The following is a 14157-nucleotide window of genomic DNA, read 5'->3' on the forward strand; positions in this document are numbered from 1 at the left end:
TTCTAGAAGAGCAGCCAGTGCTCTTAACTGCTGAGCCAGCTCTCTAGCCCCATGCTTCAGAATTTAAAATGGTGAATTTTATGTTACTAAAATGTTAGGAATTTTATTTAAAATAAAAGGTAAATCTGCCTGTTAGATGCAGTAATTACTGAAGAAGCATTTGGTGTTTCATGGTGCTAATGCTGGTTGGCTGGCATTTTATTCAGTGTGTTTAACTTGCTAAGAGAAGTTATAAGCAAGCAGTTAAATGTGGGCAGAGTCTCCTCATTTAGAATCAGTGATGTCCAAATTTATGGTATGTGTTCCTCTCATTCTTATCACTAGACGTATCAGGACTTTGGTAGCATGTATAGCAGCAGTTCTCGTAGTCTCTTATGTGCCACTATCTGTCACCTAAATTCTACTGAAAACCTCTTTTCAGGACATATTAGTTATTTGGCTTGTAGTAGTAATAAACCTTGTGTTTTTAGATTCTCTGTTATATACAGTGAAGTTAGGGTTCTAATTAAAGGAGAACATTTTGGGCCAGCTTGCTGGTATACAACCACATTTCCCTCTTTTGTAACATCTTGCTAAATTATGTCCTCTGGAGCAGTATTCCATCAGCTTGCACTTTATGACTCTTGATCCCTCACCCTATGCTTACTTCTTTCTGTATTATATCACAGTAAACAAAGAAACCCCTTTGGCATCCTTCCTGTCTTCATTGTCTGTATTAGGATAATTTAAGGAACAGAAGATGTTTGCTGTATGGTCGAAAAGTGAGCTTCTTTTTTCTCTCCCAATGGGGAGTAGAATCACTGGGCTGGGTAGAGATGGGACAGAGCCCTACAACCCCAGAACTTTGCATCTTAGAGCTAAAGGAAGAGCAGCTGGCTACTCTGCCACAGAATGCTGTGTCACGGTGAGTGGTCATTGTGGCCAGCCTTGTCTTCTATCCCTCTTCCACTTCTCTCTAACTCTGTGAAGGGTTGCAGTGAGGTACAGCAAACATAAACAGTAGTGTCAAACTGTCAGTCATCAGCATGCCAAAATGCAGTTCCTTGTTATGTGACAAGTAGGGAAAACATATGGCAGGCAGGTGGTGGTGGCAGGATCATTATCAGCTCATAGTGAGATTGGCAGTTCATTTGCAGACAGTGATGCCCACCTGCCAGGGCAACAGCACACCAGTGGGCACCCGGGAGCCCTCCTGATCATGTTCTTCTAACTGCTTAGCCGGTCCTTGGCAGGTACAGCTGATCAGTGACCATGGCCTCAACATGGAGGACAATGGTGATGAAATAGATAGCTCCTAGTTGTGAGCAGGTTGCTGTTGGTTTTGATTTTGAAGGTAGATGTTTTTGCTATATGTGTATTTCAAGTTATTCTACCATTAATGTTTACAAGCATTCATCTTGTTTTCTTTTTAATTTTTTTACTTCCAACAGAAAAAAATCACTATTTGCAGCTAAAGAAATAAACTCTTCTGTGCCAAGTATGCCCCTCCAGATCCCCTGCATTTCTTACTTTTGCCCCTCCAGATCCTGTACTTATTTTTGTTCCACCAAATGGAATCATTTCTGTATCACTGAGCAATGACATTTTTATCTGAACATTTTCCCATCACAGATTGTATAGACCTCCCTTGCTTTCAGCAGCTTCATCGTCTTATTGACATTGCTAAAACAGACAGCCCCTGGCTCTGCCAACTCAGATCTCCTGGGCTCAGCATGCAGTTTCTTGTCTGTTAGGCCGCATCAGTGGAAAGGGGACACGGCTTTTTTTGCCAGCATCTTTGGTAGAGTTAGTTTTCAGGAGTAGAGTTGCTCAGCCAAAGGACGTCCCATGTTAACTGTTACCAGACATGCTAACAGGAACTCCAAGATATAATAAGTTTGTTGATAGTGGCAAAAAAATACCACTTGGAGAAGCACATGAAAGTGTAAGTTTATTAGACAGAAGCCCAAATAGAAATTACTATATGTAGTGACTGAAGAAGTAGGTAAAAATGAGGAAATTCCACAAAGTTCTCAAAGATTTACCAGTGACAGATCTCTGAGGGAGGGAGAGAGGCTATTCTTCATAGAAGAAATGTGTCAGGGTACACAACATCAAAAGACAGATCAACTTAGTCAGAGCTACTCATGGGCATAGTGATCCATTTGTGTAGATTCCTCGGGACCTCCATGTGCAGCGTGTTCAAGAAAGGGTTGGCTCTTCCTTTCAGAAAGTGCAGTTACCCCAGGAAAAGTACATGGTGTTGTGCTATGTAAGCAGTGCCTTTGATCTCTAGTCATTGAAGTTATTAAATGTGATTTCTAATTATCAGTTGCCTTTGAGAACCACCTCTTTCCCTGGGAATATGATAGAACTGGCTCCTTGATGCAACCAAGAATTTCAGGAGTTTGTTAGACTTAATTTAGATTTGTCTTAAATTCTGCTAAACTGTTGCTGACCCATGGTATCCATGGATAGTTGAACCGTAGTGGTTTTAAAATGCACATCATACTTTTCAGCTGCAGAATAATTTACTAAGATACACTAAGTATCTTAAAATATTGTGTCCTGCTGATCTCCATCCGTTTCCAGAACTTCCTCATGTTGGGAAACTGAAACTGTAGTCATTAACATTATCCCTCCCTCCAGCCCCTGCCAAGCTTCATTGTCCTTTCTGCCTTCTTGAATTTAAGTGCTCTTGGCACCTCACTTAAATGGTGACATTCATTGTCCCTTTTTTATGTCTTTTATGTAATGTTTGTTTTTACTTATCATGAAGCCTTCACAGTACCTCTTGTCATACATGTCAAGAGTTTCCTTCTTTTAAGCCTGAATGCTAGTCCTAAGTGCCACATTTAGTTCATCAATTCACCATTGATGGACATTTCTTGTTTCCACATTTTGGCTACTGTGACTAATTTTGCTAAAACATGGGCATTCAGATTTTTTTTTATAAAGACCCCGTCTTACACTTTTTAAAAGATATACCCAGGAGTGAAATGATGGATCAGATGTTGAAACTAAATTTTGAGGAACAAGTTTTGCTACATTTATCTGATAATTTAAGGATGGGATCGCGAGGGCTGAGGAATTGGAAGGTTCATTTCTATGTATAAATAAATTCCTAGAGTGAATTTATGCAGTTCAATGATAGAGCATTCTTGCAGTCCTGCGTTTGGTCCGCAGAAAGGTCAATTATTTTGAAATGCTTACTTAGCCACAAAACTAAGAATAATTATGATGCCAAGTGATCTATTAATACAAAGTGATCTATTATTGGGCTGTATTTTGTTCCAAACAAATCTTAAAGAATGAGTACATCTTTCTTCACAAATCTCTTAGGTCACGACACAGCTCTGTGAGGCCAATTCACCATCTTAACATTGGCCTTTAGTTAACTTCCTTGAATGCATTATCCCTAGTCAGAATGGTTTCTCAGTTCCAGCTTATGAGCATGCCAGAGAAAAGGGAGTGAGTGTTCTGCACTGTGCTGATAGAGGGTAGCTTTTCCATACTGGCTGGGTGAATACTTTCTTTCTTTTTCCTAGGATTCCCAAGTTTTCTTCATAGTGAGTGGAGGACTGACTTTATTAACAGATGTAACATAACCTTTTACTTTTGCACATTCCTTAGTAATGCACACTCCCAGAAATTCTTAAAAGCCAGCTGTTAATCACATCCTCTTTGTGCATACCCTCTACTAAGCATCATCTCTTCTTCATTGCTGCTACTGTTTTAAAGACTGGCTGACACTGTATGTATTCTCCACAAAGGCATAAGTAGCTCCATTTTTCGTGCTGCTTATATGGCTAGAACTCCTCCAGGGAGACTTCTAGACGTTCTGATTTAATTTCCCCTGACTGCTGATGACCTTGGTAATTTTGGACACAGATGACTTTGATTGACACTGTACAGCAGGGGGGGGGGAACCCACCCCCAAGTTCTGTCCCTAGGGAAAGCAATGAGAAGCTATAGTTGTGATAAGGAATAAGCTGGAATGTGCCAAGGAGCACAGGGGACAGTCTTTGTCTTTAGAGACCAGTAGCTTGGTTATGGGTTCGAGTTATGACAGTGACATAATAATGAGATAATGGAATATTAGGACAAACATCAATTATACTCCTTAATTATATGTGTGGGATTCTAAAGACTTAAGAACTAAGTATGAGGCTGGAGAGATGGCTCAGCAGTTGAAAGCATTGGCTGTTCTTTCAGAGAACTGGGTTCAGTTCCCAGCACCCAAATAGCAGCTTCCAACTGTCTGTAACCCCTGTTGTAAGGGATCTGACATTCACAAACATACATGCGAAACACCAATGCATGTAAAATAAAAATAGATAAATCCTTTCAAAGAAAAAAGAGTCAAGTTTAATGAAAATGCTGGCATCTGAGAAGATATTTTCAAGTGATGATCTCTAGTTTTAATCCCCATCAAATTTAATTAAAATCATTTTAATTTTCAAAACTGTATCTCATTTGTTTTTATTTGGTTTTATGGTTAGTGATACACTGTATTTTCAGGTTATTTTTGCTCTCAGATTAGCTATCACTACTTCAGAATTTTTTGCCAGTCCCACATGGCTCCTTATATAAAACGTTTCATCTTATATTTTTGAATTTCGAGTTTGTGTGTGCTTTTAATTAAATATTTACCAAGCTGAAGGTTTATCAGCCAGCAGTGATGTCCAGTTAGCCAAATGCTTAATGTCAGGTGTGGACTCTTAACATCTCCTGTGACCTTCCTTATGTATGCTGTGTTTTACCTTTTCCCTCAAAGCAGATTAAAGCATCTGCCCATCTAGGCTGGGATTTATATGTGCTTGGGGTGGGATAGGGGAAGTAAGCGAATCATCTGTTAGAAAAGCATCAAGTAAGAAAGGTGACTCTGGGCTTTTAAAGGTTTTTAAGGTTACCACTCCATTGATGAAAATGAAATGTGGTTAAAATAGATCTGTATGAGGGAGGTGGGAAGCGTGATTGTAGATGAGAAGAAACATTGTACAGGAGAAGAAACAGCAGTCTTAGCACCTAATTACAGTGATTTGGAAGGGGATGTTCCAGAATAATCTAGGCTTGATCACAGAGGTAGCCTACGAGTACTGGTTTATGTTATTTGGCCTGTTGCAGTGGAAATGAAGCAATAGAATGTGTATGTCTTCATGAATGCTTGTTATAAGGGCTGTCTTAATTAGAGACACCAATACACAAAATGGATGATGAAACACAAGTTTCGGCTTCAATAAGTAAAACCTCATGTTCATTTTCAATAATTCTTCAATCAACATGTATCATCGTTAACTTAAAAAATTTTTTTTAACATATGCACTGGTTACCATCCAGTTACCACCTCTCTTAGAATAGACTTTAACCCTTATGTAAAGAAGACTAGAATTGTGTTGGCAAATTGTGTGTTATTTTTAAAAATCCAGTTGTGGAATTAGCAAACACCATTGAAAATGTTTTCATGAAACTACTTAGCAGAGCTAGGGTGTGACTTAATGCTACTTGTTTAGCATGTTAAAGCCCTGGTTTGATTCCTACTTCCCCTGAAAACAGTACCAGAAATAGGGAAAAACAAATGAACCAAACTGTGAGCAGAGTATATTTTATACTCTGACTATTTTATAGAGCAGACTAGAACGATCCCCCCTTCCTGGTTATTAAAAAAAATCCAGACATCAGAAATAGCTTTTAGAATTAAGGGAGTATATGATTTGTTTCTCTCGTCTAGTCAGACAATATTTTTAAATGAAAACAGGAATATACATTTTATACCATATTTTTATACTTGTTTTCAGAGTATTCACAAGGATTTGTAAAAGCAAGAGATATTAAAAGTTCACAGGTAAAAATAAAGAGAGAAAAAGAGAACCAAGAAGTAGGATCATATAACAGAGGAACAAGGTTAAGACTCTTGTACTGGGGGTGCTGGAGAGAGGGCTCAGAGCTTAAGAGATCTCAATGCTCTTGGGGAAGACCCAGTTTTGATTCCAGCTCACAACTGATTGTAACTCCAGTTCTACAGAGTTTAATGTCCCCTCTTCTGGCCTCAGTAAGTTTCCCGCATGCACATGGTACATATAAACTTACACAACAAGCTCAGATCAAATAAATAAACGATATTTTTGTGCACTACAAAAGGAATATTGTATCAGCAACTTGGGTCACTGCTGTATGTGTCTTTGAGTACCTGGGCTGAGGTTGTCCAAATGGAGGTGTGCTGTACATATAAAACATACCAAATATTAAAGGCTTTGTACAAACAGCTTCAATATTAGCTTAATGTTGGTATGATTGTAGTTTGTAAATTTTGTATGAAATAAATTAGATTAATTTTATCAGTTTTCTTTTAATACTCAATGTTGCTATTGGAAAAATGTAAACATTCACACGTGGCTCTCATTTCTTACTCATGTTTCTTTCACATATTGATTAGAAGCAGGTAAGTTTGTCAGCATGTTGTGACAGTCATTCAGATTCATTTATAATTATATGTGGAAAGGTCATCAAAAGCAATTTGTTTTGAGGTTATTTTATCCCTAGATGAGTAGGTAACTGACCTGTTTAAAACTGTTAAATATATATCACTATTTTAAGAATGATACATAAGGTAGTTTTTAACAAGGAAAGGATTAAGGATGCATAATTTAAATATTAGGGGTATGTATGGAAGGTCCTATTATGCCCAAAACCAAATGTACTCGTGGTCTTTCTTTGATGTTCATTGTCTTCCTCGTTTAATAAGTCAAGAAGAAGTATCCTGCACAGATTTTTTCTAGTTGACCTACTAATTGGGATGGTTCGCAACATCCTCCTTCATTATCTTCAGTAAATAAAATATTCAATAACTAGTACCTGCAAAATTAATCCTTAAAACATTTAAACAAATACTAAATAGTGTGTCATTCTTTAAAATACAATCTACTTACCTTGAAGCTGGGATGAATATGGATGAGGTACACATTCTTGTTTGCTGTGACTCCTTAAGGAGAAAAGTGTATTTAATTGAGTCTGTCTGTCTAATGATTTCAGGAGTCTAATGATTTGAGTCAACATGTGTCTTATTTATGCATATATGTATGTGTAGGTGTGTTTGTTTATCTCATATATACTTATTTAGCACTTACTCTGTGCCAGGCACTGTTCTGAGAAAATCAGTAACTGTTTATCTAAAAATAAGTGATGCTTGCATGATACTTACTCAGAGTCATGCTCTGTTCTAATGTCTCATGCGTACTAACGCTTTTCTTCCAAGCAGAGCATGGCAGAGACACTTAAGAGACTCTTGCAAGTTCACACAGCTGCTCTGTAATGTTGTCGGGAGCCACCCCTGTATGCAGCCTGGCTGCTCCACCGCTGTCCTCTTACCTGGCTTTAGAAGCTCTCTTGTTTTACTCCCTTTTATTTCTGGGCAGTGTGACTTGGATTTAGGCCCAGATGATGCCATCTTTCCTGTGTCAGAGGTTCATAGATGCTCTCTATAACTACCTACAAATTCTGCAATCAGAACATGTGATAACAGAGCTCCTTTCTAAAGGTAGAGCCTTTTTTGTAGCTTCCTGTGAATTTATGATTCACTGTGTTAACTAATAGGTAGGATTATGTGGTAGTTATACAAAATAGTTTCATGTAACAGCTCTATTTATATTAAAAGTAAACTTAAGCTATTTAAGCCATAAACTGGAAATGTTAGGGATATGCAGTTGCTCTTCTCCTTATCCCACTGTAACACTTAGGTAGGTCACATTTCCTTATTAAATTAGCATCTATCAAGTTCTTTGGTGGTTTGATGTTTTCATCTTCCTTAAGTGAAGAATGTGCATAGATGCTCAGAGTGTAAGCATGGTCCAAAGTGATTTTTTTTTTTAAATACAGCTGCTTTCAGGCTTTACAGCAGACAGAAATGCAGACTTAGGGAACCATCGGAGTTCCTCCAAAGTTTCCCTGAAATTGCTTTTAAAGAAGATTCTGCGATGTAGTGGCTTAATATTGGTTACTCTCTTGGTGTTCTTTCATAGCTTCAAGAAACAAATTTTATGAGAAACTGAAGGCGTAAGTCACAAAACAATCCCACACCAGTTTGGAATTATGATTAATAAGAGGGCTATTTATTTAAGGGGAAAAACTTACAGATCACTATCCTAGACAACGGGCCTTGGTGCGACCAGGAACAGAGTCTAGCAGCTGGAAGCCGGAGCTGGAAGGGAGAGAGCAAGCACTCTGCTTTTTAAAGTAAGAGAGACCATGCCCAGGTGGGCTGGTATCTTAAAGGCTATTGCCTGAAGGAGCAGAATGTGCTCCCACAGCAAGAAATAGTATAATGTATTTTTTGCTTGCTTTGTCTCTCATGCTAGTTACCTTTTTTGATAAACATTGGAGTTTCATCACAATTTTAAAATGCTTTTTCTTCCTCAGGCTTCCATCACCACACCCACAGTATAAACCACTCTTCTTGTTATAAAAAACAGCAGAGTTGCCAACAACTTCTCAAAGTGTCCTTAAAATGCCCTATCTTCTCATTTCAAAGGTATCTTTCAGAATTTTGTGCCTGAAAATATTCCTGATTACATATATTCTTTCATGTAACAAATATTTACTGTACTACTGCATGTCTTATGCCAGTTCCTTCACCAAACAAAAGACATGGTCTCGAACTCCTGGTGCTTACTAAATAACTGCATGCATGTTTAAGTCAGTTGTGTAAAAGGAAGGCATAAATTACAAAGATTAAAGAACTTAGGGTGTAATATTTCATTTTTATCCAGGTTGTCTTTTATAAAGTTAAATGATATTATAAAACTCCAGTGTATTGCTGTCAGGTCCATGTGAGGATGCCACACACATGACCAGGGATTTCTGGAGCATCTGCCATTGATGCTCTTTCTGCACACCTGCAGCGGGTCAGATGCCATCATTTCATTACCATCAGCGCCTTCACTGACATAGCAAGGACCACCTTTGCACTAATCAGTTTCCTCTCTTTATCTCAGGCCATTTCATATCGACTTAGCAAAAACCCGAAATACAGGTCATCATTTATTCAGACAGACATTTCTAAGTTTTCCAGTCATTTTAATTTGTTTAAACTTTGGATTTTCACAGTGATTGACAGGTCAGTGATGAATATCTGGAGATGAAAACCTCCAAGTAAAGGAACAGATCTGAGAATCCACAGGAGAGGGACATAAATGCTAATTACACATAGACTTTAATTCCTGGTTTGTCATAGTTGCCTGCAGGTGTGTATCTTGGCTGTGGCCTATTCTCAGAGCCTCGTTTGTATCTGAGATTTTCTTTAATAATGTTGCTGCCATGAAGAGCTCTTTAATCTCTGACTCATTTGCAATTCTCTTTCTCTTTACATAGGAAGTAATTAACTGAAAGATGAATGTAGTTGTTATTTCTTTTGGTTAGTGAATATTAAAGGGTGTGTGTGGGAGGTGGGTCCCATGGGTTCCCTTGGAAGGCAGTCCCTGGGCAGCACCTCAGGCCGACTTTCTGGCCTGGAAGCACAGGTGTTCCGTTGTTGTCATTACTCCACCGCAGCCACAACTACTCCTGTTGTGACACTGTTGAATAGAGAATGTTCCCAGTAATACTTCTATTCTAATAGCCGACCCCTTTCACCTCCGGTCGAGGAGGAAGCTTAACATTAGCATGTACAAGGTAATTTGAGATTCACTTCATTTTTAAGCATTGATAATTTTTTTCTTTCCTCCTGCTAATAGGAATTAGGGGCATGAATTTGTTGAATGGGTTATTAAAAATTCAGGGGTATGTCTACTTTGTTGTTTCCATTTATTTAAAAATTCTTTTATTGATTCTTCGAAAATTTCATACAATGTATTTTAATCATATTCTTGCCTCCTAGTTCCTCATAGATCCATTCCTATCACCTTACCTCCCCAACTTCACTTCCTTTTTTCCTCTTCTTAAATTTAATAACTCATCGGCTCATTTTTGCAGTCCATATGTTTCTGGGTATGGACCATCCCCTGGAATATGATGAATGAACCAGAAGCCACATCCTTAAAGAAAATCAACTCTCCCTTCCTGGTAGCCCATCCGCTGCCTATAGCTCCTCAGCTTAGGTGGGGCTAATGAGACCCTTGCTATTTCTTTCTGCACTGTTTACTGAGTTGATCTCGTGTGGTTCTTGAGCAGAATACCATAGCCGCTGTGAGCTCATAAGTGCAGTGACCCGGTCCAGAGGACACTGTTTTCTTCTGTTCCCATGGCCTCTGGCTCTTAAGAGCTCATCTCCCCTCTTCTAGGATGGTCCCTGAGATTTGGGGAAAGGGTGTGAGGTAGATTTCCCATTTGTGGCTGATGCTTTGTTGGGCCACCCGTTCATGCTTGGCTGACATTTTGACTTACTATATGTGTTTTTCGCCGTGGCTTTAGATACTCTTGTTAGTTTCACATCTTCTTTTGTAGTTAAGCTGGAGGCCTTTTCTTCAGAGTTCTGAGTCAACTAACTTACCTAGAGACTTGTTTCTAGAGTCTGCATCACCCGTGCTCCCTCCCATGTCTTGTCCTGACTTTATCCTATATTAACTGAGTTCAGCTATATGCAAGAAAACATTTTAAAACTCTGAAGTATTTGTAGGTTAATTCCCTGTCTCTGCACATTTCTCATATTTATAAAATTTGAGTGCAGATGCCTGCTTTTAGGAGCCATCCTTACTTAAGTCATCTTCAAGATTTACCTAGTTTCAATTCTTGGTGCCTGGTCTCTGATATGGCTCCTATTTTTTGGCTTGGCAGTTTTTCCCCACATTTAAAAGTATGATTTGGTGGTCTCCATGTTAGTAATTTGACAGGTGAAATTTTAAGATCTTTGTCTCTTTTATGTGGTTTTTGAAAAACGTATGTGTTCATGTTTGTATGTATGTGTTAATAACATTTGTAGAGATTTAATAGACATCATACTCAGATGTCTTTCTCTTCTTGTTTTTGAAAGAAGTCTTTTATTGAACCTGGAGCTCACCAATTTTGGAGGAGAGTTATCTGTCTATGTTTCTTTCATTGGTTAATTAATAAAAAAAACTGCCTTGGCCCTTTAAGAGACAAAAAATTAGGTAGGTGGAGTAGACAGAACAAAATTGTGGGAACAAGGAAGTAGAGTGGGGGAGACGCTTCAGGCAGTCACCATAGTGAGTCTCCATGCTTCTCCTCTCCGAGATGGATACAGGTTAAGATCTCTCCTGATAAGCCACACCTCGTGGTGCTACCCAGATTACTAAATATGGGTTAAAAAAAGATGTAAAAATTAGCCAATAAGAGGCTAAAGCTATGGGCCAGACAGTGTTTTAAAAAAATACAGTTTCCGTGTAATTATTTCGGGTGTAAAGCTAGCCGGTGGCCGGGTGGCGGGACGCAGCCCCGCCGCTTCACACTACACAATTTGTCTAGGGGTCCTTTTGTCTCTGCCCCTTGGTGCTGAGTTTACATGCATGTGCTGTTGTCCTGTTGTCTCTTTTAGGTGGACATTGGGAATAGAACTCAAACCCTTATTTTCTTGTGGGAAGCACTTTGCCAACTGAAACATCTCCTGAGTCCCACCTTGTTTTGTTTTTAGAACGTTTGTGAAGAACAGACAAACTAAAAGGATTGGATTGGTGTTGACTAGCAATATACATGAACTTAATGTTTGTACAGTATGCTGTCTTTAGATGTACTTAGAAAAGGCATTCTTTACTCAGAAATAAATGGCTTCATGCTGCTTGAGTCTGAGTTTGTCTTTACTGTAGATATATAAAGCTTGGCCAAGGCACAAACCAAAGCTTACAGATATGACCTGTAATGTTCCCTAATGAATCCCATATAATTGGTTATGACATATGAACACGTTTACATTAAACTATTTCATAAAGAGATAATATTGTTCAGTATCCCCACAATTTCTTTATCGTACTCTGCTCTCATTTTATGCATGCAGCTTTCTATTTGTTTGCATGTCCTTCGTTGAAAACTTAATGATTCTTCTGGTCTCCTCTGTCCTTGTATATCTTAAATCCCCCCCCCCCCCAACCTTCCTAACTCCAACTGTGTTGCTATTAGACCCAGTTAGCTGTGTCACTTCAATTTAGACACTGTGAAATCAGATCCAACCATCCTTGTGATTGCCATCTTGTTCTTCTTGATAGTTCTTTATCTGGCCCAGGAGAAGTTAGGGTAGACTGAAATTTCATGCAGTCTTTCTGAGGAGGCAAGTCATATTTAGACACAGGTGTTTGATGCAGAAATGGTCTAAGAAGTATTTTGTTGTAACATCTGGTGGTTGTTCAAGAATTCTGCCAACCTAGTAGATCTAGTAGAATTTGTCTCATATAGAACTTTTGTTCAATCAGTGTTTTTCTTAATTTCTTTTTAAAAACAAACTACCCTTTTAGAGAGGCTTTAGGTTTAGGACCCTGCAGTATGTTGCCTTTGCAGATGGGCTTCTTGCATTTAATAATACACATTTGAGTTTCCTCTTTGTCTGTTCATGTTTATTTCTGTAGTGAATAATAGTCCACCATCAGGATTTACCAGTTTCTATTAATCTCCAGAAGGTTATCATCGTTGCCTCTCATTATTGTAAGCTGTGAACAAAACTACTGTTAACGTCCACGTACAGATTTCTTTGTGAAGAAGTCTTCAACTCTCTCAAGTAAATTCAAGGAGATATTTCTGAATAGAATTTATGCTTAGTTGTTTAAGAAATTACTGAACCATCTTCCAACGTTTGATATCAATGTCGATTGCATTCCCAGCAGGGGTTAATGAGAATTCCTTTGCTCCAGACTCTTGCAAAGCCTTTGTGTTATCCCAAATTATGGAATTTGATTTATAGTAGGATAGACAAATTCCATACTAAGTCTATCCCTCTACAACATAGGGTAGAGGGATACTTTTGCAAAACCGAAGATTCAACATAGAATCTTGTACATGATAGCCAAGTGGTTTATTACCAAGCACCATCTTCGGCTCATATTCCATTGCTTGAAATTGCAGTTACCTAGTGAGATTTTGAGTGGATCATTGTTGCCAATGTTTTCTCATCATCTATATATTGTCTTTGTGTTGTTTGAGTCTTAGGACATTTCTTAATCAAATTGTTCTTGTTAGCTTCAAGAGCTTTTGATGGGTTCTGGGTACTGTTCTTTCTCCATTATGTCTTTTTTCTGCTATGTGTTGGCTGACTTTTTGTTGTTGCTTTTATCTCAGACCAATAATGTCTACCTAAGCTGAGTGTCCATGACTGCCATTCAGATGTCATAGACTTCTAAACCTAACACTCTTTGATTATTTATTTCCAGGTCAATGTGACTGTGGACTACATTAGACCAGCCAGCCCAGCCACAGAAACGGTGCCTGCCTTTTCAGAGCGTACCTGTGCCACTGTCACCATTGGAGGAATGTGAGTGTTGTAACTGGCAGAGACTTGGCTTTGGTTTTAAGAAGCTGAATACTCTGCTCAGTCAAATCTTGCCCCCCTTTCACATTGCTTTGCTTTCTGTTGCACTTAACCCAGTGGAGTATAATTAGTGCCTGTGTAGCACTTTATATTTGTATAGTTCTTTATAATCACTCATTAGCTAATCATATACTTCCATTATTGTTACTATTTAAGATTTATTGGGCTCTATGTGGTTGGCCCTATGAAATACATTATTACTATTAATAGTGCTATTTATTGAATATCAAGCTGTCCCTAGGTACTAACCAAAATTAGTTAAGAGCTTCTGTATGTTGGTTTAGAAAGGTGAATTTTAGAAGGGAGAGAGAAGCTAAGCTAAGTGGACTTGTTCTTTGTATAGAGATAATGCACTGGCTATGCCCCAGCTGCATTTCAAGGTCTCTAGGTCTCTGGGTAGCCTTGCTGATCAGAGTCTTTCAAGGGAAGTATCTGACAATGGAGGGAGGAAACCTGCTGGTCCATGCTCTCATAACATATAGTGAGACAACCAGTCAGTCCCCAGTAGCAATTCTTACTTTGCATACAACATACCAGCACTGTCATTGTTCCCTCCCTCCAGTACAGTCCTAAGTGCTGCTTGTTACCAAACTGGTATTTTTTGTTTATTTGAAGGGGAAGCAACGAAAGGGGCTTTCGTCAAAACAAGGATTGTCTTATTGAATATACAGTGAAGCCCAGTATGAGATAGGCATCTAAGTGACAGCAACAACCCA

The 14157-nt window shown here is 38.6% G+C and overlaps 1 protein-coding gene across 1 annotated transcript in view; it reads left to right on the plus strand.

Moving 5' to 3' along the window:
* Positions 1 to 14157, plus strand: part of Snd1 (staphylococcal nuclease and tudor domain containing 1) — a 401581-nt gene that overhangs the window by 170089 nt on the left and 217335 nt on the right. Inside the window, exon 12 of the mRNA XM_038320023.2 lies at positions 13284 to 13384. Coding sequence (XP_038175951.1) covers positions 13284 to 13384 — 101 coding nt within the window. The remainder of the gene's footprint in view (positions 1 to 13283; positions 13385 to 14157) is intronic.

This window comes from Arvicola amphibius, chromosome 2 (assembly GCF_903992535.2).
Source record: "Arvicola amphibius chromosome 2, mArvAmp1.2, whole genome shotgun sequence".
NCBI lineage: Eukaryota > Metazoa > Chordata > Mammalia > Rodentia > Cricetidae > Arvicola > Arvicola amphibius.